Here is a 23,116-nt window from a genome sequence, read left to right as displayed (position 1 = left end):
AAGCATTTTGACAAAAGGGTAAATTTAGCACAAGAAAATAAAACGAATTCATTCAATTAGTAATAAAATATTACAACGTGCTTTTACACTATTTGTCCCTCACAACTACTTGCTTTATATACAACCAGAGAACTTTAAGTTGAGAGGTCAAGTCTGAAAACTGGTATACAGATGCTCCTTGACTTACGGTGGGGTTATGTCTCAATAAACCGATTGTAAATTGAAAATATCATAAGCTGAAAAGGCATTTAATACACCTAACCTACTGAACAGCAGAGCTTAGCACAGCTGGTACTGAATGCACATGACTTTGCACCACTGTAAACTTGACAAATCTAAGTCGAGCAATCATAGTGCAGGGCTATCTGTGCAGACGTCTGCAACACAGTACAGGTGTAGGCTGCATAACGTTTTGGTCAGTGACAGGCTTCATAGCTGATGGCAGTCCCATAAGATAACGGAGCTGAAAAATTTCTACTGCCTACTCGTATCGTAGCACAAAACATTACTCACATTTGTGATGATGCTGGTATAAACAAACCTACTGTACTGTCAGTCGCATAAAAATATGGCACAGTAGTAGGCTATACTCTCTAGATTTGTATGAGCATACTCTATGATGTTCACATGACAATATCACCTAACAGTGCATTTCTAAGAACATGCCCCAGTCATTAAGTGGCACATGCCTGCATATTGAAGGGGAGCAGAGTTTGCCAGCCCAAAACATGCCTCTTTGGGATGATTATATTTTTAAGAATCAAAGACTCAGGAAGTGTTGGGAACTACCCTGCCTGGTTTCAGAAGCTGTAACCGCCCCCATGGCTAAGGCTGAGTAAAGAGACCTTGGGACCATAAGCCACTAAGGAGACAAAGCTTATCTCCCTAGCAGAGGTGCCGGCTCTGCCCCCTTTCACTTCACCCTGCTTGGCCCTGGGGCAGATGACCAGTTAGCCAATGACCAGTAAGATTCCTCAAAGGAGGGACGACCTAAGACAGGAAGGGTTGCGAAGGGGCCCTCAGGGAAGGACTTGGAGGGGGGAGCTATAGAAAAAGGGGATGATGGACCCTTGCCACTTGGGTATGACATAGCCCAAGACCTCATTCTGCCTAGGAGAAGTCTCCCAATCTCTTGGCTGCCTTACTTCCCAAGCCTGTCTTAAGCCTGAAACAATGCCTTAAGCCTGAAACAATGCTGGAGGTGGGTGTGGCCCTGTGCTGGAAAGGGCGGGTTCCTGGGGCAATCAGGCATAAGAAAGAATGCATACAATCCTGTGAAACCTGCTTTGCTAATACCCTCAATTTAAGTGATAAGGGTCCAAGCTTGAAATGAGTTTGTTTCCCCAAAGTTTTATGGCCCTTTAGCTATCTGACCCTGACTCAGAATAAGCCCTCAGAGTTCTTTAAATGTTATCTATTGTTTGATCATTACTGCCTGACAATGACTGATGTGCTTTACATATATGCCCTGTATTCCTATGCAAATTAAACCCAATAAAAGCCCACTGAGGACCAGGCTCCTGGCCCTTCTCATTTGAGAGATCGGCCACCTTTCCTCCCCGAGCAGATCATGTCTTGGAAGACTTATTCTCATCCGTGGTGGATGGCGGGGCTCTGCAGGCTGAGCCCCCAGCACAGGAAAGAACGTGTGCTCTTCCCCCAACTGCATAAGAGAATTTAGATAGAGGACCTGCTCCAGGAAGTGAACCATCATCACAGATAATTATGGTTCAATATGAACTAGGTGTGACAGATGGGCAGGCAACTATCAAGACCCATTTAATCAAAGCCCTCCCTCCCTGTGTTTCACTGTTAAAGATGGCCCAGCAAACACTTGCCAGTTTTTCCCCTTTTCATCTCCACATGGATTGCATTCATCCCTCTTACAGTCCCAAACCACTACCCTCCCTTTTCTCCTCAGGTCTTCTGGCCCCATATTCTTATGAACCCCCCATATATACATACAAAATTAAATTTGGTTATTTTCTCCTCTTAGTATGTTCTATGTCATTTTAATTATTTGACTAGCCAAAAAAACTAAGAGGGGAAATATCAAAAGGAAAAACAGGATTCCCACTAGAAATTTCTGTACAGGGACACACATACAACGCAGAAGATAGGCTTTGAAAGCATATAAACCAGGGCACTAAAAATAGTTATTCTGGAATAATTAGGATTAGGTTTCCTTTGTTTCATTCCTTTTTTGCTTATTTTCTGATTTTTCTCTAGTGAACAGGTATTGTTTTGGACATATTAAAATGACAATAAAGTTTGACTTTGCCGGGCAGGCAGGTCCAAGGAAGATGGTCTGAGTTCTGTCTTTCCACCACAGCAGTACATATTCATTAAACCTCTCAGAACATTTCTGGCGTCCCAGGCAATTACAATATCCCAAGGATACAAAGTCATAACCTTCTTTTGATCTTACCATTATATGCCACTTAACCTTTTTGCCAGTCTTCATGGGTAATCATTTCATATTAATTCAGTATTCTATTCTAATACTTACTCAGTATGAGACCTAACCTTTACCTCGGGTGGAGTTAGAATTACATAGCTAATACAGAGTGCTCTTAACCACTAGGCAACGTGACAGTTGTTGAAAGCATGGTCTTTGGAAGATGGACCTTGGTTCAAATCCCAGCATTTCCTGGCTCTATTACCTTGTGACATCTTTTTGATAATACCTACTCCTAGAGATGTTGAGATTAATTTAGAGGGTATATGTAAAGCTCTGAGCTCAGAGCTTAATACACTGCATATATTTAATATAGTATCTATTCAATCAAGCTGTATTTCTGCTTTAGGAGTATCTTAGGGCCATTTTTTCCAAAGTAGTGTCAGAGGTATTCAAAAGAGCATTACGGTGGCCCCTGCTTATCTGTGGGGGATACCACAGCCATCTTAGATGCTGAAACTGCAGATAACAAACCCTATATATCTTATGTTTTTCCTATACACATGTATCTCTATGTGAGGAGGCATTTTACAGCTTCTACTTAGCATATCTGAATTGCCAGCATCACTCCTCCTGTATGTTGGGGTCACTACTAAGCAAAATAAGGGTTACTTGAACACAAGCACTGTGATACCACCACAGTCTAACCGGGAGCTGAGCTCAGTGACTAACAGGTGGGGATGTACAGCAGGGATATGCTGCACGAAGGATGATTCACACTCTGGGTGGGACAAAGCAGGACGGTGCGAGATTGTGTCATACGACTATAAACAGTGCACAATTTAAAATTTATGAAGTGTTTATTTCTGGACTTTCCTATTTAGTATGTTTGGACCATGGTTGAGCACAGGTAACTGAGACTGGAAAGCAAAACTGTGGAAAAGGGGGGACTATTGTAAAGTACTAAAAGGCAGTTGTGAAACCAGAGCTGAGTTGCCCGGTGTGCCAACACTAGCACTAGCCAAGATCAATTGTCCAATTCCAATTTTGTTCCCTACGATTCCATCACTATTCTCCTGAAAGCCAACCTTGCCGCCTATGAATTTACTTTTTTAAAAAAGAGCAAATGCAGAATAAGAATCGAAGACACACTGACAAGTGATTTGGCTCGATCTAATACACACTGGTTTGGTCTGATTACAAGGCTTGTTAACACTACCAATGGAAAAGTCGGGAGAATGTCCATGCATCAAGTAGCAGGGCAGTGTTAGAGAGCTGGAGGTGGTTTTATTATTGTTGCTTTTTGTCCCCAGGGCTAACCCTATCAGGCCCTGAGAGACCTGAACTAGCCCAGACACAAGCCTGAGGCAGACAGCAGAGGGCTAGTGCACTATTTACAGTGAAGGGCACTGTGGACAACACAAACCAGAGACAGGCACTGGCAGCCTCAGCACAGTCCCTCCTGTGGTCCCTAAGGCGCATCCTCTCCAAAGCAGCCTTTCCCGTGCTGAGAAAGTTGCTTGGAGGGCATGGAATTAAAAAAAAAAAAAAAAAGTGTCAAAGAAAAGAAGTATCCAGTGGCATCAGATGGCAGGTGCATCCATTCTCCAAATGATATCCTCATCTGTGGTCCTAGAAACATTTGGAGTCTGGCTAGGATGCTACGAAAATGGACCCCAGCAAAGTTCTGAGGCCCTTTGCCCATGTTCTCTTTACTGTGGCTGCCACTGTCTCACCAAATGTCCACTTTGGATAAGCTGTGATATGTAACCACTACGGTGCAAAAGTAGACACTTATATATACTATCTATTTCATATTGGTAAATGATGTTTGATGGGTACATGGGAATTTCAAGTGTACCAAATCTGACTGAAACACAAAAGCCCTAAATTCAAATGAACTTAAAAAAAAAAAGTAAGCCTTGAGAATGAGAGTTGAACACATACAATTACTATGTGACTAGAGAGTCTGTGAAAAGAACAGTGAATCCATAGACTCTGGGCAGTTATGCTAAACAGTATGGGCCTAAGGCAGGTTGAGAATTAATCACTACAATGTGCGGAAAGGACTCATAGTGACACAGAAACATGTCAATTTTCAAGGGCTAAACTGACAGAAAAGGGAGAAAAATGAAATTGGGTCCATAGGCTGCAGGAGAGAGAGTCAAAGAAGCATGGTTAGTGCTTGAGATTCTGACTCTAATTCAAGAAGTCATAGGTCAAATGACAGATAACCCCAAAGGTTTCCCTACTTGCCATCCTCAGGGCTTTTCTCCTTCAAGTGCCCTTGCACTCCGCCCAGATAAGCTCTCCCTCCGAAGCAGCTACATACAGTATGGCTGAAATCCTGCCCACCCTTAGCATCAGCCCCATATCCTCCAGAAGACCTTTTCTGCCTATCGAGGCCATCAGGGAGACCACCTGGATCATCGGTATCCCTTGAGGGCTCAGAGCACCTTTAGCTCTAAAATCTGTCCTTCCGAAACCCGAGCTGTGAAACTATAAAGGAAAGAGCTCCAGAAGGTCCCCAGTCTTGACTTTGTCCGTACTCCAGGTGACAATCTGACCACTAGTCCTCCGTTTTCCCCGGGATCTGGCTCCTCACGCCGCCCTTCCCAATTCCCAAATTCCCTACGGGCCCCACAACATCGCTCTGCAATTCCGCGTGGGGTACCCCTACTTTAAGTATACTGACGCTGGGCACCCACCCCTCCGGGTCCCACCTGGCGGCTGGGCCCCATCCCCGCACCAGCCAGTCTCGGGGCACATCCCAGCACCGCCCCGCGACCCCCAGCCCGGCACACGTGCCGCTCGCGCCCATTCATTCCCCCGCGCGGCTGTCATTGCGCGGTGACCTCTGCGCCCGCCTCGACGCGCGCTCCTTGGCCTCACCTGCGCGCCGGCGGCGGCGGAGGGGCGCGGCCCGCATGGCCCCGAGCAACCAGGGTAGCCGGGCCCGGGGCTCTGCGTCGCCGGCCTCCAGGAGCAGCCGCGCCGCCACCGCCACCGCCACCAGCACGAGGCCATGGTACGAGTCTGAAAGCCGCGGCTGGCGGCAGCCCCGCCCAGGGACCGATGGCCCTCCTTCGGGACCCGGAGCCGGAAACCTGGCACAGGAAGAGCTTCTGTCCGGCCCGGGCCGCCTCCTCTCCTTCCTCCCCCCCCCCCCCCCCCCCGGGCTGGGCCGCCAGCGCTCTCCAGCGGCGGCCGCACGGGACATCGGGCGCCAATCTGCGCGGGAGTCGGCGGGGACCTCCGGGCTGTCGGCGCAAGTCGCAGACGAAGGGGCGCGCGGCGCGGCGGCTGGGGCCCTTCCCCCGCTAGCGGTATCCCGGCCCGGGAGAAACTAACCGTGACCGTCCACTTGGCGAGCCGTCTCTCCCGAATCCTCTCTGCGGTTCTCCGGGAGCCAGTAACTCCAACAGACCTTTGGGTGACCGGCTGTTAGAAAGAAATGCTACAGTGCGCCAGACTTCCAATCAATGACTTCTGTCCTACATGTTTAGGCAGAAATATGACTCAAAGAATTGGGTTCCCGTTTTGTTGCTTAATCCGGAGGCTACACATTCCACGGCTGCTTCTCTTGTGTGTGACCTACCAAGCTGTCATCTGCTCCTTATTACAACCTGGCCTTGAAGGAAGTGCCAACCTTTTGCACCTTTTCAGTAACAAGTCAAACCAGGAGCAGGGCTATTGTGAAGCAGAAGCTAGATTAGCCTCGTCTCTCGACTTTTGGACCCTCTCCTCTGAAAACCTTATAGGTATATGGTGGCATAATTGGGCCGTCTTGCGCACATCTGGATGTGTGAGCCCCACGCGTGGGTGTACTGACCTGTGGGAGATTGTTTAATATTTAGTAATATTGAACCTACTTGTAGCCAGCCCGGGGGATACTGGAGATTGTTCAGGATTAGTAACCGACGTGAGTTAGAAAGACTTTAATTCCACAGCCAGATCTCTTCCCATGGTCGTGAGAGGGCATATTTATAACAAATCCATGATAGAATTAATCATTCCACACATGCATACAAACACACATGGCCAATGAGAGAAAGTGTAAGCTTTAGGGAAGAAACTTACTCTGTCCTCAAAAAATTCGCTATGAGGAAATAGACCAGCAAAGAGGCAACTGCAATTCTCTGATTTAAAAAAATATATATTTATTTATTTTTAGAGAGAGGGGAAGGGAAGGGGGGAGAGATACATCAATGTGTGGTTGCCTCTCTCATGCCCTCTGCTGGGGACCTTGCCCTGCAACCCAGGCACGTGTCCTGACTGGGAGTCCAACCCCCCACCCTTTGGTTTGCAGGCTGGCACTCAATCCCCTCAGCCACAACAGCCAAGGCTGGGGTTTTTTGTTTTTGTTTTTTTGCTCCTGTGAACCAAACTTTTTGCATCAGAGTGTAAGTATCTATATAGGTGAGCATGCGTCATATTTATCTTGGAACTATTGTTTTTTAGTGAATAAAAGTATAAAATAAAGAAATTTCTTAATCTAATTTTATGAGTCTCCCTGCCCCCACAAACTTGAAGAATATTATGTAAAAATATATAAAACTCAAGTGCTTTACAAATGAAGGTTGTTCAATACACACTTTTGGCTTATCTTGGTACAGTTTTATGTATTAAGAAATACCCAACAGGTAGAATTTGCCAAAGTAGAGTGTAGTGGTTAACACTTGTACTTACAACTACTTGCAATTTTATTACTTGGATACTATCATTTGCCCCTTTTTGCAGATCAGGAAACTGAGATAGAGGAGTTAAGTGTCTTGCCCAAACTCGCTTACTTGATAGAAACAACACAGTTCTATCAGGTCATTTTTATTTAGAAATTGTTTCCCCAGATTAAATCAAAATACTTGGTTCTTAAAAAGATGTCATATGGCAAGGCTAAGTAGGGAGGGCAGAGGAAATTCATGAAGCTTCTAACGTTATAGTGTGACTAAACTAATGCACAATAACCCATCAGTAGGGCATGCAGAATGCCAGCTAATAGTACTTGACCCGGTCAGACCAAGCATGAGTCTAGGAAGTTAAAAAACACAATCTGAGCTGTGTAACTAGCTGCCCAACAACTCCCTTTGCACAGGCTCACAACGGCCTTTTTGACTACACTTATGCAAATGAAACAACCAGTACTGACTGATAAAAATGGAATAAGTGTAATTGAAAGCATTTTCAAAATCATTATCTTGGTGTTGGGGACTTGGCTACACTTTAAGACATTTTCTTTCCTTGATGATACTGTTCAAAACATTATGGTAGGACCAGTTTTTACAGATTGTATACATAATACTATATACTTACTAACCATGTCTTGGTTAATAGTCCGGCATAAAGGCATCTCATCCTGAGGTTATGAGAAACGGTCAATGAATTATCAGGATAACTGGGAAGAACATTTATTGAGATGAGTTTCAAACATAATTGCACTGAAAGGTTAGCAGTTTTGGGGGATTTCGTATTCTTAGGCAAAACTGAGTCCTAAAGAATTTTGGAATTACTGGTTTCTCTGAGATGGTAAAGGGTTAACGTGCATTTAGAATCTTTGCTGGTGGTTTTAGTCTAAGACTGATTAGTTGGTTAAACCATAACAAGGGTGAGGGTTGGGTCCTCTGAAGCAGTTAGCCTTTTTTGTTCCTTGGCTAGTGATCACAAGGTAGCCAATGATCAGCTACCTTGCCAAAATGTGAATCGGTACAAAATCATAAGTACTAATGGAAATTATATACTGCCTGTGCTCTACCAAAATGTTAGAGCATCATTAAAGAAAAAAAATGCGTTAATTATATAATGGTCTATTTCCACACAGAGGCTCTCCTAAAAGAAGAAAATATACTGTTGGGTCTTCTAATCATATCGTCGGGTTTTCTGTGGTGGATACTAAAATCTGTTTTTTGTTGACCACTTTTCCTATGATGCTGCCTTATTCACCGTGTTCTTAGGGGAACTAAAAGGGTTAAAGGTGGTCCACATTTGCCTGTTTTTATACTAATATGTGGAAGATACAAGATTACTCTTATTTCTGTTATAATTGACTTTTAGTTCACCTTGCCTTCGGTGGGATGAGTTGTTCCAAATAGTTGAGCAAATCATCCTCATGTCACCTTTCTCTTCTTACTCAAAAGGTGACTTGTATTAAATAGGGGACGCTTACATTACTTTGGGCAGTCTCTGTACCTTTGGTTGAGTCCCATTAATCTTTGCCTTTATTTTTGGAGTAACAGTATTTTTAGCTGTTATATTCTTATAATTTTCAATGTGATAAGGAAACTCCCATTTCTCCTATTTAAAAAAAAAGCCTTTATTTTTCCAGTTTATGCTATAAGTTTATATGTTTCTTCACAAAAATCCTACTAGGTTTTTGATTGGATTTCCATTATGTTTATTAAATAACTCGATGACACTGTCATCTTGACAACATAGTATCTTATCTATTCAGTGATGTCAAATTATTTTGTGTCCCTTTGTCCTGCAGTTTTAGTAATACATACATCTTTTCTATTTTTTAAATTGCTTTGGATTAGGAAAAGCAATGAATCTTAATTAAGATTTTAAGAATTGTACTTACAAGTAAATATGTTCTGTGGATCTAAAGCATGTGCAGAGCTCTCTTTTTTTTTCTCTACAGCTTTTTAAAAAAATTCTCACCTGAGGATATGTTTCTAGAGAAGGGAGGGAGGGAAAAGAGAAAGAGAGAGAAAGGGGGAGAGAGAGAGAGGGAGAGAAAGAAACATTGATGTGACAGAGAAACATCCATCGGTTGCCTCCCTTTTGTGCCCCGACCTGGGATTGAACCGAAAACCTGGGTATGTGCCCTGACCGGAGTGGATTCCACAACCTTTTGGGGTATGGGGCAATGCTGCAGCCAACTGAGCAACCCGGCTGGTGCTCTCTACAGCTTTTTAAATCAAGTGCATGTGCTTTAGTGCCTGGACTTCATGAACAATACTTTATCTTTTAGAGGCAATTTTTAGAGGCTGTAGCAAATATTTTGAAGTTTCTGGTGGAACTGGAAGTGGCTTTGTACTTTTAGTAAAACATCTATGTATATATCTGTTTCCTTCAGTTGTGATTTTTCTGAAAGGCAGAAAGAATGTGATTAAGTGCCTAATATTTTTTGGTTGGATTCCATTGAATTGGCTAGCACTAATTCTGATAATTTTAATACTGTAATGCAGCTCATCTTCGTTTTATGTATATATTTTTATTGATAAATATGTTGCACATCTTATTGATCTGCCACGCATGAAAATCTTTGAAGACAGGTATGTGTCTTGTTTTAAACTTTTTACATCTCCCATCTTGCACAGTTCCATATACTTTACTATATGAATATTGGATGGATATGGTTGCAAATGATAAAATAGACTCTCAATAACAAAGTGTGAAGAAAATAGTGTTTTAAGTTGATTTTCATGAAGAACCATAGCATTTCTAAGGAATATTAATGCTGTAAATGCAACAAACAAGAACATTCAGAAGGTTGTGTTTTTGTTTTTTGTTTTTATCAGCTGTGTTGCCAATTGATCCTGTTAAAGAAAATTATGTTCGTAAAGTGAAAAACTGCGTTTTTTCAGTTGCCTTGCCTACTCCTTTTAAATCAAGAGTACGTCTTGTTGCAGTTTCAAAGGTTAGGCTTTATTTTTTTTCATAACACAAATACTTAACTGACTATAACTGTTGGCTAAAAAGATATTAATATTCTTTTCAGAGTTAAATTGTTAGTCTATTGGTAAGTGACTATCTTTGTGCTCAAAACTCAGACACTTGGAGAATGTCATTCTTAGAGACCACTTTTTTCTCAGCTTTGTCTTAAAGTTAGCCTACAAGGAAGGGGTAAATCAGTTAAGTTTTTAGAAATGGACTCCGATAACAAATTCTAAATTGTTTTTTCATGGTATAAATGGATTTGGGATAAAAATAGGACATTTACATTTTCTGTCTCCTTTAAAGAATATGTGCTAGGAAAAATATTCTTTATGCATCACAGGAAATATATAAAAGTTTTAGAACTATCTAATAGAACTGATTTTCCCAAATAACAAATAATCATAGAACATATGGTACCTCTCTTATGAAAAAATATTAATGTATTTCTGCAAGAGGTTTATTTTTTTTAATTTTGTTCCTTACGTTAAGTCTCTTTTCTCAAAAACTCTTTAAGGATTACTTAAGTGTAAGTTTGTAAGGAGGTGTTTCTTCTCCCGCCTCAGGAAGTTTTAGAAGACATTTTGGACCTTGATTTGTCTGTCTCAGAAACAGAGGATTTTATCCAGCTTGTAAGTGGTGAAAAGATAGTATTTGGATCCATCCCATTGGCTCACAGATATGGTGGTCACCAGGTAAGAGTAGCGTCAGATGCATTGCTTCACTTATGAAACATAAACTGTTGGTGGAAATGTAGTCTTATTAGGGAAGATACTTTGCATTAATCTCTCCAATATTAGAGTATTGGGACTTCAGTGAAGTGTTTCTGTCAGTCCACAGGCCAGTGCTCAACCCACTGAGCCACACCAGCCAGTGCTCTTCAACAAAATATTTCTGGAGATTTAGGCAAAATCAAGTAGCACAATGAGTTAATGTAAAAGCTTCAGAAGGTCAAATAGATTATAATTTTGCCAGGATATCTATAGTGCAAAGTTTTAGAACTACTAGAAATTAAGTCAGGATTAATGGGGGGTGTTATATATGCTGAAGCAAATAAAAAGCACCTTCTAGAAATAAAGCAAGATGTTGAAGCAAGTTCAGGTGTGGTATTTGACTTAAAAAAAAAAAAGAAGGAACACAGGAACAATTGTTGCAATTACTGCGACTTTTCTGAGAGCTAGAGAAGATTTAATTTAACACTTGCTGTTTGGGGACTGGTTTGGTCAGGAATCATTTTTAGGATAAGTAAGTACCCAAGTATAATAGGGGTGGAGTAAGGATTAAGTTAGGAAATATTTGCAAAGTGATTTCAGCATAGCTATTATTACAATGATTATTATCAAGCCCTGGTTGTTGTGGAAGTTAACTCCTTTCAGATTTTTATTGCTTCCATTTTTTGATTTCCTAAGAAGCAACAGTAACAGAAGCAAAGAAGCTAAACTAACATAAACTAAGAAACAATGTTTTTTGTGGTAGAGTAAATTAGATTAAGCTTTTATCAATTTCATGTCTTGCTGCTTCTCCCTAATTTGAAATTATAAATATTTATATATAAGGATAGTTTTGCCATTGAACTTACAGTGCAGTAAATGCTTTGCCTTTTATTAACAGAGAGCTACTTTTCTGTTTCCTGATTTCACTCCTAGCTCTGGATTCACCGTTCTTTCTACTTACCTGTGATGGTGTGCGGTATACCTAATGTATTGTCAACTTTAGAACTTTCCAGAATGCTGAGACCACCTCTCAGACTTGTGCTTTTAGACATATTCCACAGCCAAAATTAATTAATGGCGGTCCATTTCTAGTTAAGATGAAAATTTAAAATACTGGATAAATTTTCCTCAATTCCATGTTTTTTTCCCAGAACTGTAAATATTGCTTAAATATTCCACAGCTGTTTCTAGAACTCCTTTTAAAGGCTAGGAGCTATAATGGTGAATGAGACCTGTCCCCTTCACTCAAATTGCTAATACTTTGGGGGGAGTAGATAGATAAATAAAGAAATTCTTATAACATCAGCTGTGATAGGGATAAGTGTAGGAGTTAAAGGAATTGATAGGACCTCTCTCCTAGTCCCAGAAATTTAGAGAAAGCTTTCTGGTGTACACAACATCTATATGGAGGGGGGAGTGCCATGTAACTTAACAAATAATTGTTGGCAATAATACTAATTACCATATTTTGAGCACTTGAGAATGTCAAACACAGTACAAAGCATTTTGCATAAATTTATCAGCATTCATTCTTACAACAATCTGGCAAGGGTTATTCCATTTTACAGAAATGAAAGGTCAGTCTCAGCAGAATAAGTAACCCAAAGAAATTTCCACAGCTAGTAAGTGGCATAGCTGGGAACTGAACAACCACAAACAAATTGTAACAGAAAAGTTTGGAAACAGTTAATTATGCAAGTTCAAAAGTAATATTTTTCGGGTACAAGTGTGTTCCTGATTTAATATTGCATATGTATAATACAGGAAATACAGGAAATTTTTCTACTAATTGTTCCTAGTTCATATTCCGGAATTAAATAGATCACTTTTAGTTTTCTATACCTAACAAACTTAAGCTCAGCTATAAGATAAGAAGAAATTAATTATATGTCTTGAATTGATATTTTTAAAATGAATTTCACTTATGTTTTGATTGAATTTTATTTTCACCTTTATTGGAGTTTTTGATTATTATAATTCCCAAAATGCAATACCCCATTCTCACTTTCGATGAAAGAACCTTGGCTATAAAATTACTATAAAAGCTAATAAGGATTAATAAAAACACGACTAATTTTTCCTTTTTCCCTTTTAGTTTGGGATATGGGCAGATCAACTTGGGGATGGAAGAGCCCATCTTATTGGAATTTACATGAATAGGTACCATATGTTTTCTTGTAGAATAGCTTTTCTGCTAAATGTTAACCTGAATCTTCTAATACTTAGATTTTTTTTGAAGGCAAGGTGAAAAGTGGGAGCTTCAATTAAAAGGCTCAGGGAAGACCCCATACTCCCGGTACAGTTTTTTGTTTGTTTGTTTCCTTATTTTAATTAAAATTGATACTGTCTTTACCACTGAAAATCTTTTAATCTTATTTCCCATAGAAATGGTGATGGCAGAGCTGTGCTTCGCTCCTCAGTGAGAGAATTTTTGTGCAGTGAGGCTCTGCACTATCTTGGAATTCCAACCAGCAGAGCTGCCAGGTAACTCCGCCTTCCTTGAAGCTCACTTACAGGACTGGATCATGTTATCTCCAGGAACCTGTCAGTAAATTGATCAGATAAGTTTCTGCTTACAGTTTCTAATAGCTTTAGGTGTTTTGAGAGCTTGCTTGCAGTTAAAGTGTAACTTTAATTGTTTGATTCTCTTATGTTCCAGTGTGGTTGTGAGTGATGATGAAGTATGGAGAGACCAGTTCTACAACGGAAACATTGTGAAAGAACGAGGTAATAACCATTTTTAGATTTTATATAAAATTAGACTAAGTACTTTTTAAAAAAATTTTATTTATTGACTTTGGAGAGAGAGGAAGGAGGGCAGGGAGACATTGATTTGTAATTCCACTTATTTATGCATTCATTGGTTGATTCTTGTATGTGCCCCGACTGGGGATTGAACCCACAACCTTGGTGTATCAGGACCACACACTCTGACCAACTGAGCTACACAGCCAGGTCCTAACTTCTTTTTTATTTTTATTTTTTACTGTTTTATTGAATTTATTGGTGTGGCATTGGTTAATAAACTTATATGGTTTTCATGTTTACGATTCTGTAATATATCATCTGTGTATTGTATTATGTGTTCATCACCCCACATCGAGTCTCCTTCCATCACCATTTATTCCCCCCATTACCCTCTTCTATCTCCCTTGACCTCCCTTTCTGGTAGTCACCATGCTGTTGTGAGTGTCTATGAGTTTTTTTCCCCTTAGTCCTTTCACCTTTTTCACCCAGACCCGCAAGCCTCCTGTCCTCTGTCTGTTCTCTATCAGTGAGTCTGTTTCTGTTTTGTTTATTAGTTTATTTTGTTCGTCGGATCATATGGTACTTTTCTCTCTATGGACTGGCTTATTTTACTCAGCATAATGCTGTCCAGGTCCATCCATTCTATCGCATAAGGTAAGATTTCCTTATTTTTTACGGCCAAGAAGTATTTCATTGCGTAAATGTACTCACAGCTCTTTTTATCCACTCATCTCCTGATGGACACCTGGGCTGCGTCCACATCTGGGCCATTCTGAATAGTGCCGCAGTGAAAGTAGGGACGCAAAACGAAATTCTTAAAGAACAACAGATATGGGACACCTTTTTGGTCTTCTTAAAAAATGACCTGTGGTTCTTCTAGATATTTCAGTGTTATGATATTACCATAGAATTCCCTGTCCCACATCCTTACATCACTAATCCATCCATTTCAGACAGCAAACAGCTGGGAAGTGAACAGAAGTTGTTTATGGACAGTTGACAAGATGTTAGCAAAGCCAGTGCGCAGAAGTTCATACACCTTCCTCCCAGGAGAGCCCAGGGACCTCTCTTCAGAGCCTGGTTGTGCTTCATGTTTACTTCCAATAAGTTCAATTAGCATTTTCCTCAGCCTGTAGTAGGTTAGAAATTAAACAAGCCTAGAAAGGGGACGAGAAAGTGTACTGTAGAACAGCAAAGAGGGAGAGAGGGAGAAATTTGGCTCTAAGTCTCTGGGGAAGGAGGGGACCTGAAAATCCATAATAAACGTATTTAACTGCTTAAAAAAGCAGAGCTAACAAGCGCTGCTCACAACCTAACATGCTTTATTGTTTCGCAGGGCAGCATTTTTACTGAGGTTCATAGTGATTCCCCAGAGCACGTTTTCATGTTCTTATACTTAGTGCATGATATGTTTTGATATATATTTCGATAAGATTTTCATAAAAAACAATCTCTGTGAAGTATTCATGCTTAAAGGAAATAAGGGTTATTTATTTTTTTGTGGCATCTCTCTCTGCTCTTAGTTTCATGTGGGTAATATGGATACTATTGCACACAAGCCTGTAACAACCATTTAGGTCTTTTTGTTAATGGTGGTTGGAAGTGAGAGTCTAACCATGGACTGTTCGTTTGATGGATACAACACTACTTACTTCTGTGGCTGTAACTTATGTATATGGTTAATCTGAATTCCGAACCATAATCTTAATAGTTTCAAATGGCCTCAAGGATTTCTCCTCTTTAGGGCATTACTGTAATTTCCATATCTAAATGTTCACAAATGTGCAGATATTTCAGTTGTGCTTGTCTCCTAATATCTGCCCAGCAGCCCAGTGGTTCGGTGAGAAAACTGCTGGGCAGACAGAAAGAATATGCGAAACCGAGAACTGGCTCAGTGGGAATTGACTTGTGACTTGGGCAAGTCACATTTTGTCTCTGTTTCTCCGTCTGAAATGAGATGGTTAGATTAGGGGATACCTTTTGTGTCTTTTCATTGCTAACATTCAGTGATTTGATGGCTATGCATTAAATAAACATTAGAATAACTTACTGAGCTCTTACGTTTTTTCTAAGAGACTACATTTTCATTGCTTAAAAAACCCCACATCAAAATATATGTCTAGATTAATATTGTGAATTAATCCTGACTATATGGTAACTCAGTTAACCAAGAAAATACTAATTGGCTCTTTTCTGGGCCTTCCATTGGACTAAACTCTAGGGGGTCCAGGAGTAGTAAGTATATATCATAGTCCTGGTCTTAAGAAATTCAGTCTTCACTTCTGGTCAAGATGGAGGAGTAGGTAAACACACCTCACCTCCGTGCACAACTATAGCAAACAATACAGCTACATACAAAACAAATATCACCCAGAATTGTCAGAAAATTCAGCTGTGTGGAAGTTCGACAACCAAGGATTTAAAGAAGCCACGTTCGTCCAGACGAGTGAAGGGTCAGTAACTGCGTCCTCTTTAATGGCCCACAATGGATTTAGGACTCACGCGGACCCATGCCCTCTGGGATGCAGCACCAGGGCAAGCCAACACCTGGAAGGGCACCAGTGGCAATGAGGAGAAAGTGAAGTGCGAGCGGGGAGACAGCTTCCCCAGGCAGAACTGCAGAGGCCAGGCAGTGGCATTGTCCTTCCCTACACAGAGCGACAGAGTGGTGACATGGGTTGCCCTGCCCTGGTGCTTACCTAAGATTAGGAAAGATCTCAGTATGGGGGGAAGAGGGAGTGGGGCACGTGGAGCAGGGGAAACCAGCACAAAGGCCCAGAGGCAGCAGGAAGAGAGCAGGAGCAGCTGGGACAGACTGCGTCTTCATGTCAAACGCATGTAAGTTCAGCATTCCTTATAAGAAAGAAACGTGAATGCTGTTTATTAATTGTTACTGTTGTCTATAATCAAAACAGAAGGCAGCAATGGAAGGCAGCAAACAGAACATGCACAGATTTGCTTTATTTCTCCAGTATATTCATAAATTAGGACATATGTAAGCATTTGGTAACTGAAGTTAATTTTCAGTTAGTTGCACACATGAAAGGCACTCGCAGGGACTATGCCATAGAAATAATTCCTAACTCACTGATTCAGGAAGAGGCTCCGGGAAAAGGCCGCCGTCGAGGAGACAGCGGGACTGTGATGTTTGGAGCCTCCGGATGGAACTGAGCCGCCTCTAGCTAGGTCGGAGCCTCTGTGTTTCCGAGAGTGTTGTGGTTCCTAACATTCTAACATTCTCAGGCTTAGAGAAATAGAGAAAATCCCTTGAACCTTTCAAGGGTGTTAGTTATTTTTTCCAATAATTTCAGATACTGAATTCTTTTTTATTAAAATAATTTTATTTTTAAGAAAAGCATACTAGGCCCTGGCCAGGTGGCTCAGTTGGTTGGAGCATCATCCTGTTAGGACAAAAGATTGCGGGTTTGATCCCTGGTCAGGGTTCATACGGAGGCAACTGATTGATGTTTCTCTCTTACATTGTTTTTTTTCCTCTCTCCCTTCCTCTCTCTAAAATCAGTAAAAACATATCCTTGAATAAGGATTAAAAGAAGAAGAAGGAAAGCATATTAGGCTACATTTCCACAGTTTGAAATACTTTGTGCTGAAATAAATGTTTCTTTTGCAGGTGCGGTGGTACTGCGCGTTGCAAAATCATGGTTTAGAATCGGATCGTTAGAAATTTTGGCTCATTATGTTGAACTGGATTTACTAAGGTTAGAAAATGACATTTTTTAAATGTAGAAGACAATTGAAAAATATTTATGTGTTGGGAAGTTAAAATATTTTTGGTTTTCTTATAAGTAAAACCCAAAATTTAAGTTAATAAATATTTTAAATACTTGTTATGTATCTCACATCATGTGTGTTTTCTAAGAGGAAAAAAGAGAAGTGTAGGACCCAGTAGGCCCTTTTTCAAGGAGTTTTTTTGTCTAGTATGCGGCCCAGTTGCGGCTGAGGGCCTCTGTGCCACTCAGGGACCTGGAGCCACCAGGGACCTGGTGGAAGTGACTCAGACTCCCCATTTCTGCAACCTCAAGCGGCCCAAAGCTCTCCTTCCAATTTCTGGGATTCCCAGCCCGTGTCCTCTGTCTCATGTCTCTTCTTTCCTGGACTCCAGCTTTGACGTGTGTTATGCCTGTTTCACACTGGGTTTTCCCAGATGTGAAACTTAGCCCATCAACAGGGCAAAAAAACAAGTACACGCTAGACTAAATTTACACAAAGCAGCTAGAAACAGAGTGCATCTTACTGAAGATTGCTGAGGAAAGGGAAAGAAAGGGTTGCTTTAAAAGAGCAAAAGCAGGTGTTCTTCCCTTTGTGCCCTGCAGTCCCGCCCCCACCATCCTCTGCTCCCCTGGTGCTTGAGGTGTCTGCGCTCACGAAATGCCGTCCTCTTGAAGCCAATTTAGTGAGATATTTCTTCAGACCAAAACATTTCTTCCTTTAAGAAGGATACTGCTTCCATTTGTTAAGCTAATACAGCCATGAGAAATATATGTATAAGCAAAAAATTACCTTAAACAAACTAGAATCATTTGGAATATGGATCCTATATTGTGGTTACCAGTTTAGTAAATCCAGATTCCTAATCAGGGACTAAAGAAATGAGGGAAATGAATGAGCAGAGCAGATAAGTTATCCTTTACCTTTTTCCTGTCTGGAAATCTGTCCTTGGATTCTAAATGATAGCTTTGCTAGGTAGAGTAATCCTGCTTGTAGTTCCTTCCTTTGTCACTTTGAATTTCTTGCCAGTCCCTTCTGGCCTACAAATTTTCTGTTGATAAATCAGCTGACAGTCTCATGGGAGCTCCCTTGTAGGTAATCACCTGCTTTTCTCTTGCTGCTTTTAAGATTCTCTCTTTGACTTTAACTTTTAGCATTTTAATTATGGTAGAGTCTTGGTGTCTGCCTCTTTGAGTTCATCTTGTTTGGGACTCTCTGTGCTTCCTAGACTTGTATGTCTATTTCCTTTGCTAAGTTAGGGAAGTTTTCTGTCATTATTTTTTCAAATGGGTTTTCAGTTCCTTGCTATGTCTCATCTCCTTCCAGTACCATGATGTGAAAGTTGTCCCAGAGGCTCCGTAAACTATTCTATCCTTATTTTTTTTATATATATTTTTTCTTTTTTGCTGTTCTGATGGAGTGTTTTCTGCTACCTTCTCTCCCAAATCACTGATTTGATTTTCTGCTTCATCTTATCTATGTTGATTACCTGTGATATGTTCTTTATTTCAGTTATAATATTCTTCATTTCTGATTCTTTTTTATGTTTCCTATCTCTTTGTTGAAGTTCTCACTAAATTCATCTACTCTTTCCCTAAGTCCCATTGAGCATCCTCATAACCAGTGTTTTTAACTCTGCATCTAGTAGGTGGCTTGTCTTCATTTTATTTGGTTCTTTCTCTGGAGTTTTGTTTTGTTCTGTCATTTGGGACTTGTTTCTTTGTCTCCTCATTTTGGTTGTTTCCCTGTGTTTGTTTCTATGTATTAGGTACAGCTGCTATGTCTCCCAGTCTTGATAGAGTGACCTTATATAGTAGGTGCCCTGTAGGACCCTATGTCACAGCCTTCCTGGTTGCTTGAGCTGGGCATTCCAGGTGCACCCCACTGTGTGGCCTGTGTGCATTCTCTTGTTGCAGGTGAGCCTTCATTGCTGTTAGTACATTAATGGGAGGGATTTACACCCAGGCCAGTTGGCTGTCAGGACTGGCTGTTACTATAGTGGAGGTGTTGCTGTGCAGGGACTGACCACACAGTGTGGAATTTGCTTCAGCAGTGCTCTGGTGCCCACTGGGTCTGCCCATTCAGCGTGTGTCTTATAGGGGTGGTTGGGTGATGCTCTGGCATGCTCTCCATGGGGTGTGCTGTCTCTGGGACCTCCCAGGAGGTTTAAGCCAAGATGAGCCACCACCTTTGCCTTGCCCAGGGCAACAGAACATAAGCTGCAGAGTGAACTGTGGATGGCTGCTAGTTATGCCGGGCTTGGAAATGCCTGCGAGCAGCCAAACTTTGGACCAAGACCAGCTGCCACTAGTGCCGGGCCTTGGACCACTAAGTAAGAGGTATGGGACATGCTGAGGCCAGATGCTTTTTGTTTGGAGTTTGTGAACCTTTGAAAGATTTTACAAAAGGCTGCAGCATGAGCCAAGATACGCTGTTTGTATGGAAAAGCCACTGGAAATGGCTTGGGTGTGTCTCAAATTTGGGTGGGACAGGGTCACAGGGTGGGGTGAATAGTGTTAGCAAGGCTGATGAAGACTCAGATATAATGCCTGCCTGCTGGCTCTGGGGGCGGGGGGCAGTGGGAGCTCAGCAAAGGAACAATGACCTCTGTTAGCACTTCTGTCTGGGAGAAAGCTGCCCCTTCAGCTCTTACCCCGAAGCCAGACAATTCAGTTCCATCTTGTATGTCTCTGGTGCCTTTTGAGTGCTGCCCCAGTGCTGAGTGAGTGAGTCCGAGTAAGTCTGTGAATGGGCCTTTTAAGAGTAGTGCCTGGGACTCCAGAAGCCCTGAGTTTCATGCAGCCTCAATCCCTGCTGGTTTTCACAGCCAGAAGTTTTGGGGACTTCTCTTCACAGCACTGGAACCTTGGGCTTCCAGGGCACAGTGTGGGGCTGGAACCCCTCTCTCCTCAGTGGGGACCTTTGCAGCTGAGATATCCCTCCTGATTTTTAAGTGCCATACATGGGTGAGGGAGCAGCCTGTTCCACATCTCCACTCCTCCTACCAGGACTTCTCTTCAGCTATTCAGGCAGTTATGAATAATGGATTATTCTGTTGTAATTTTGATGTGGTTGTGGGAGGTTCCAAGTACTGAATTTACCTAGACCACCTTTTAACCAGAAGCATCTCTGTGTCTTACTTTAGCAAATGTTAGCTGAGTACATGGCTATCTCGGCTCGTTAAGAGAGTCGTCTACTCTCATCTCAACTGGGCATTATTTCTAATTTCCCATTTGTTTTTTGGTCACTTCTCTTCGGTTTTACCACGTCACTGGATTGTTCCATCTGGTGGTTCTAATTCAGTTATATGTCACTTCTCTCTCTGACATCGATGCACGCTGCTGACCTCTTCATCCTTAAAGTGCCTCCGCTGGCTAACGGGACTCTATATACCTTCTTGTTCCCTAAATGCCTGAAACAGTCCTTGACACATCAGCACTTATTCAAGTTATTAAATGGTTAAATTATTGAAAAATGCCTATGTACAACTCTAATCCACTCCTATTGCTTTACCTGGGTTTTAATAATTCTCAACTCATATCTACAACCTCCAGTTTTTCATTTGGATTCTCTCTTATGCAATGCAATAGCAAAGTATTTAGTTGACTAGAACAGTCAGTAAAAATTGGGAATAAAAAACATAATACCCACATAACTTAATTATTTTAACTTCAAATGTTGGCCAGATTTTTCTCATCTCATTTGTGAAACATGCGTGACCTTCACACATAGCCATTCCCCCCTCTGTTGTTTTTATACTTTTTATATATTTCTATTACTGCATGTATTGTGCTGTAATGTCATTATCTTTAATGTGTTCTTTTTTCCTAATCAAGTGTGTGCTTTGAAGGCTAGCACATCCTTCCTCCTAGCACTTGCACGGTGCGTGGCATACAGTAGGTGCGGTGGGTGCTCCACGGGTGTTTACTGACTCATGTGAATTTATGACACAATAAGATGGAATCTAATATGACTTTAGAAACACATTTCCAGTTTTGATTGGTATTGAGGAAATATTTTTCCATTGCTGTTTTGTACATTCTTATTTTAATTAAAAAAATTTTAAGTGTGAATCTAATGAATTCATGAATGGCAAGGGTGGATTTAGATGGTTGGATATTTGATACTGTGTTCTGAGGAACACTGATGCTCTCTCCTTTTAATCTCCAGGACATTATTAGATTTCATCATACGGGAACACTTCCCCTCCATAGATGTCAAAGAACCTAATAGATATGTGGTAAGTTTTTAAAGAGAAAGGGCAGTACTCTGTTTTCTCTCATCGGCCTGCCAACATTAGTGGTTACAACTTAGGACTTAAAAAACCACATTGAGGAACGGAAATGTGGGGCACCGTGAACATTTTGTTAGAGGAAGGTACGATGAGCCACTTTATAAACAAGGCATAGATAAGAAAGTTGTTTTGTTTGCAGGTTATCTGGAGAAAAAGAACAGGATGCTACTGCAGCCTGAGTATATACATTGGTTTTTTGAGCAGCATTTATAAGTTGGTCACGTATATTCTTTTCTCATCTATCAGATACATAGATATTTCTATAGTTGTAGTCCTAAAATAAGCGTAGTGCATAATAGGAAAATGTGATTTTCTTTTCTAGTGGTAATTTTCTGATCTTCATAACTACTTTTCATTCTTTTAACAGAGAAGAGAAGCCCATTATTTTTCTTGGTGATTCATTTTAAAGTTTAACAACTCGCTTCGCGTACATTTAACTTCCTTGTGCTGAATTCTAATGCCTTTTCCTTTTCTTACTGGACATGGAGGAAGTTCGGTCATAATACTGTGTCTGAGCCTTTTCTGTATTATTTCTGGGTGAATAACTTTATGTTCTTCTATATATAATTTCTGTTTCTTCAGTCATCTGTTGGCCAACCTTTGAATTCTTTCTGTGTTCTCCCTGTGACTTATCAGAAGATCCTGAAAGAGTATACATTACTGAAAATCTGAAAAATTCCTAAATTTTATTTTAGGAATTTTTTTCCATCGTGGTATCCAAGACGGCACAACTTATTGCCATGTGGATGTCTGTTGGTTTTACTCATGGTGAGTTATCTATTGATGGTTCACTCTTTTGATGAGAAAGTAGAATTAATCTGTTGAGGCAGAAGATTTCTTTTTTTGTATATTTCAAAATATTCCTGCCAATGAGCTTCTTAACATTTATAATATATGAATTTATTTTTAGCAACAAACAATTTTCTCATATTTAAAATGGTTTTGAATTGAACAGCATACACAAAATAGAATAAGGATACCCTGTGAGTATAAAGTTAGATCTCTTTAAAGGTATTTTTAAAATCTTAATTATGAAAGCACTACATGCTTCTGTTAAAGAATTTAAAATATACCGAAGTGATTTGAGTTCCGTTCTCCAGGATAATCATTATTAACCATCTCATATCAAGCTTTCTAGACTTTATTTTGATGATATTCGTGTGTCCCCTACAAAAGTGGCAGGGCTGGCCTGTGTAGGTTTGAAGGCATTCACTGTGTGGGGCTGCACTGGAAGGAATATCTGCCCCAACTGGGAACAACTGAAAAGCAAGTTCTGTGTATAGTAAAGTCTCTAGATAAATGCCAAAGGGAGATTCCACACGGCAAAACTTTTCGCAATCTGCTTTAATTACCACACACTGTGCATCTCACTTGGGGTTGGGCGGGAACAGGGTGGGCGTTTTGACGTTTTTGCTGTTACGAAACGTAGTGACCACTGCACAAACTACATCTCTCTCTTCTCGAAGGGAAGGTTTTGAGGGTGAACTCCTAAAAGTAGACTGGCTGGATTAGTGAGTCTGTCCATTTAGCGTTTTGATAAACATTTAGCATCTTACTCTGGAAAACGTTGCAACTCTCTAACTG

General features: G+C 40.9%; 2 protein-coding genes across 2 annotated transcripts in view; one reads left to right on the top strand and one right to left on the bottom strand.

Moving 5' to 3' along the window:
* The window catches only part of PDSS1 (decaprenyl diphosphate synthase subunit 1), a 40,909-nt gene extending 35,432 nt beyond the window's left edge, over positions 1 to 5,477 (bottom strand). Inside the window, exon 1 of the mRNA XM_053923388.1 lies at positions 5,291 to 5,477. Within this exon, the coding sequence (XP_053779363.1) occupies positions 5,291 to 5,425 (135 nt within the window). The 5' untranslated portion in view covers positions 5,426 to 5,477. The remainder of the gene's footprint in view (positions 1 to 5,290) is intronic.
* Positions 5,478 to 5,589: 112 nt separating this feature from the next.
* The window catches only part of LOC112319247 (protein adenylyltransferase SelO), a 39,037-nt gene continuing 21,510 nt past the window's right edge, over positions 5,590 to 23,116 (top strand). Inside the window, exons 1-10 of the mRNA XM_024576585.4 lie at positions 5,590 to 6,159; positions 9,916 to 10,034; positions 10,618 to 10,746; positions 12,860 to 12,924; positions 13,004 to 13,060; positions 13,150 to 13,248; positions 13,424 to 13,491; positions 17,141 to 17,228; positions 21,409 to 21,478; positions 22,228 to 22,300. Of these exons, the coding sequence (XP_024432353.2) occupies positions 5,853 to 6,159; positions 9,916 to 10,034; positions 10,618 to 10,746; positions 12,860 to 12,924; positions 13,004 to 13,060; positions 13,150 to 13,248; positions 13,424 to 13,491; positions 17,141 to 17,228; positions 21,409 to 21,478; positions 22,228 to 22,300 (1,075 nt within the window). The 5' untranslated portion in view covers positions 5,590 to 5,852. The remainder of the gene's footprint in view (positions 6,160 to 9,915; positions 10,035 to 10,617; positions 10,747 to 12,859; positions 12,925 to 13,003; positions 13,061 to 13,149; positions 13,249 to 13,423; positions 13,492 to 17,140; positions 17,229 to 21,408; positions 21,479 to 22,227; positions 22,301 to 23,116) is intronic.

The sequence above is a fragment of the Desmodus rotundus genome, chromosome 4 (genome assembly GCF_022682495.2).
Source record: "Desmodus rotundus isolate HL8 chromosome 4, HLdesRot8A.1, whole genome shotgun sequence".
NCBI classification, from domain to species: domain Eukaryota; kingdom Metazoa; phylum Chordata; class Mammalia; order Chiroptera; family Phyllostomidae; genus Desmodus; species Desmodus rotundus.
The sequence above is the reverse complement of the archived record's forward strand: the minus strand, read 5'-3'. Positions and strand labels throughout refer to the sequence as shown.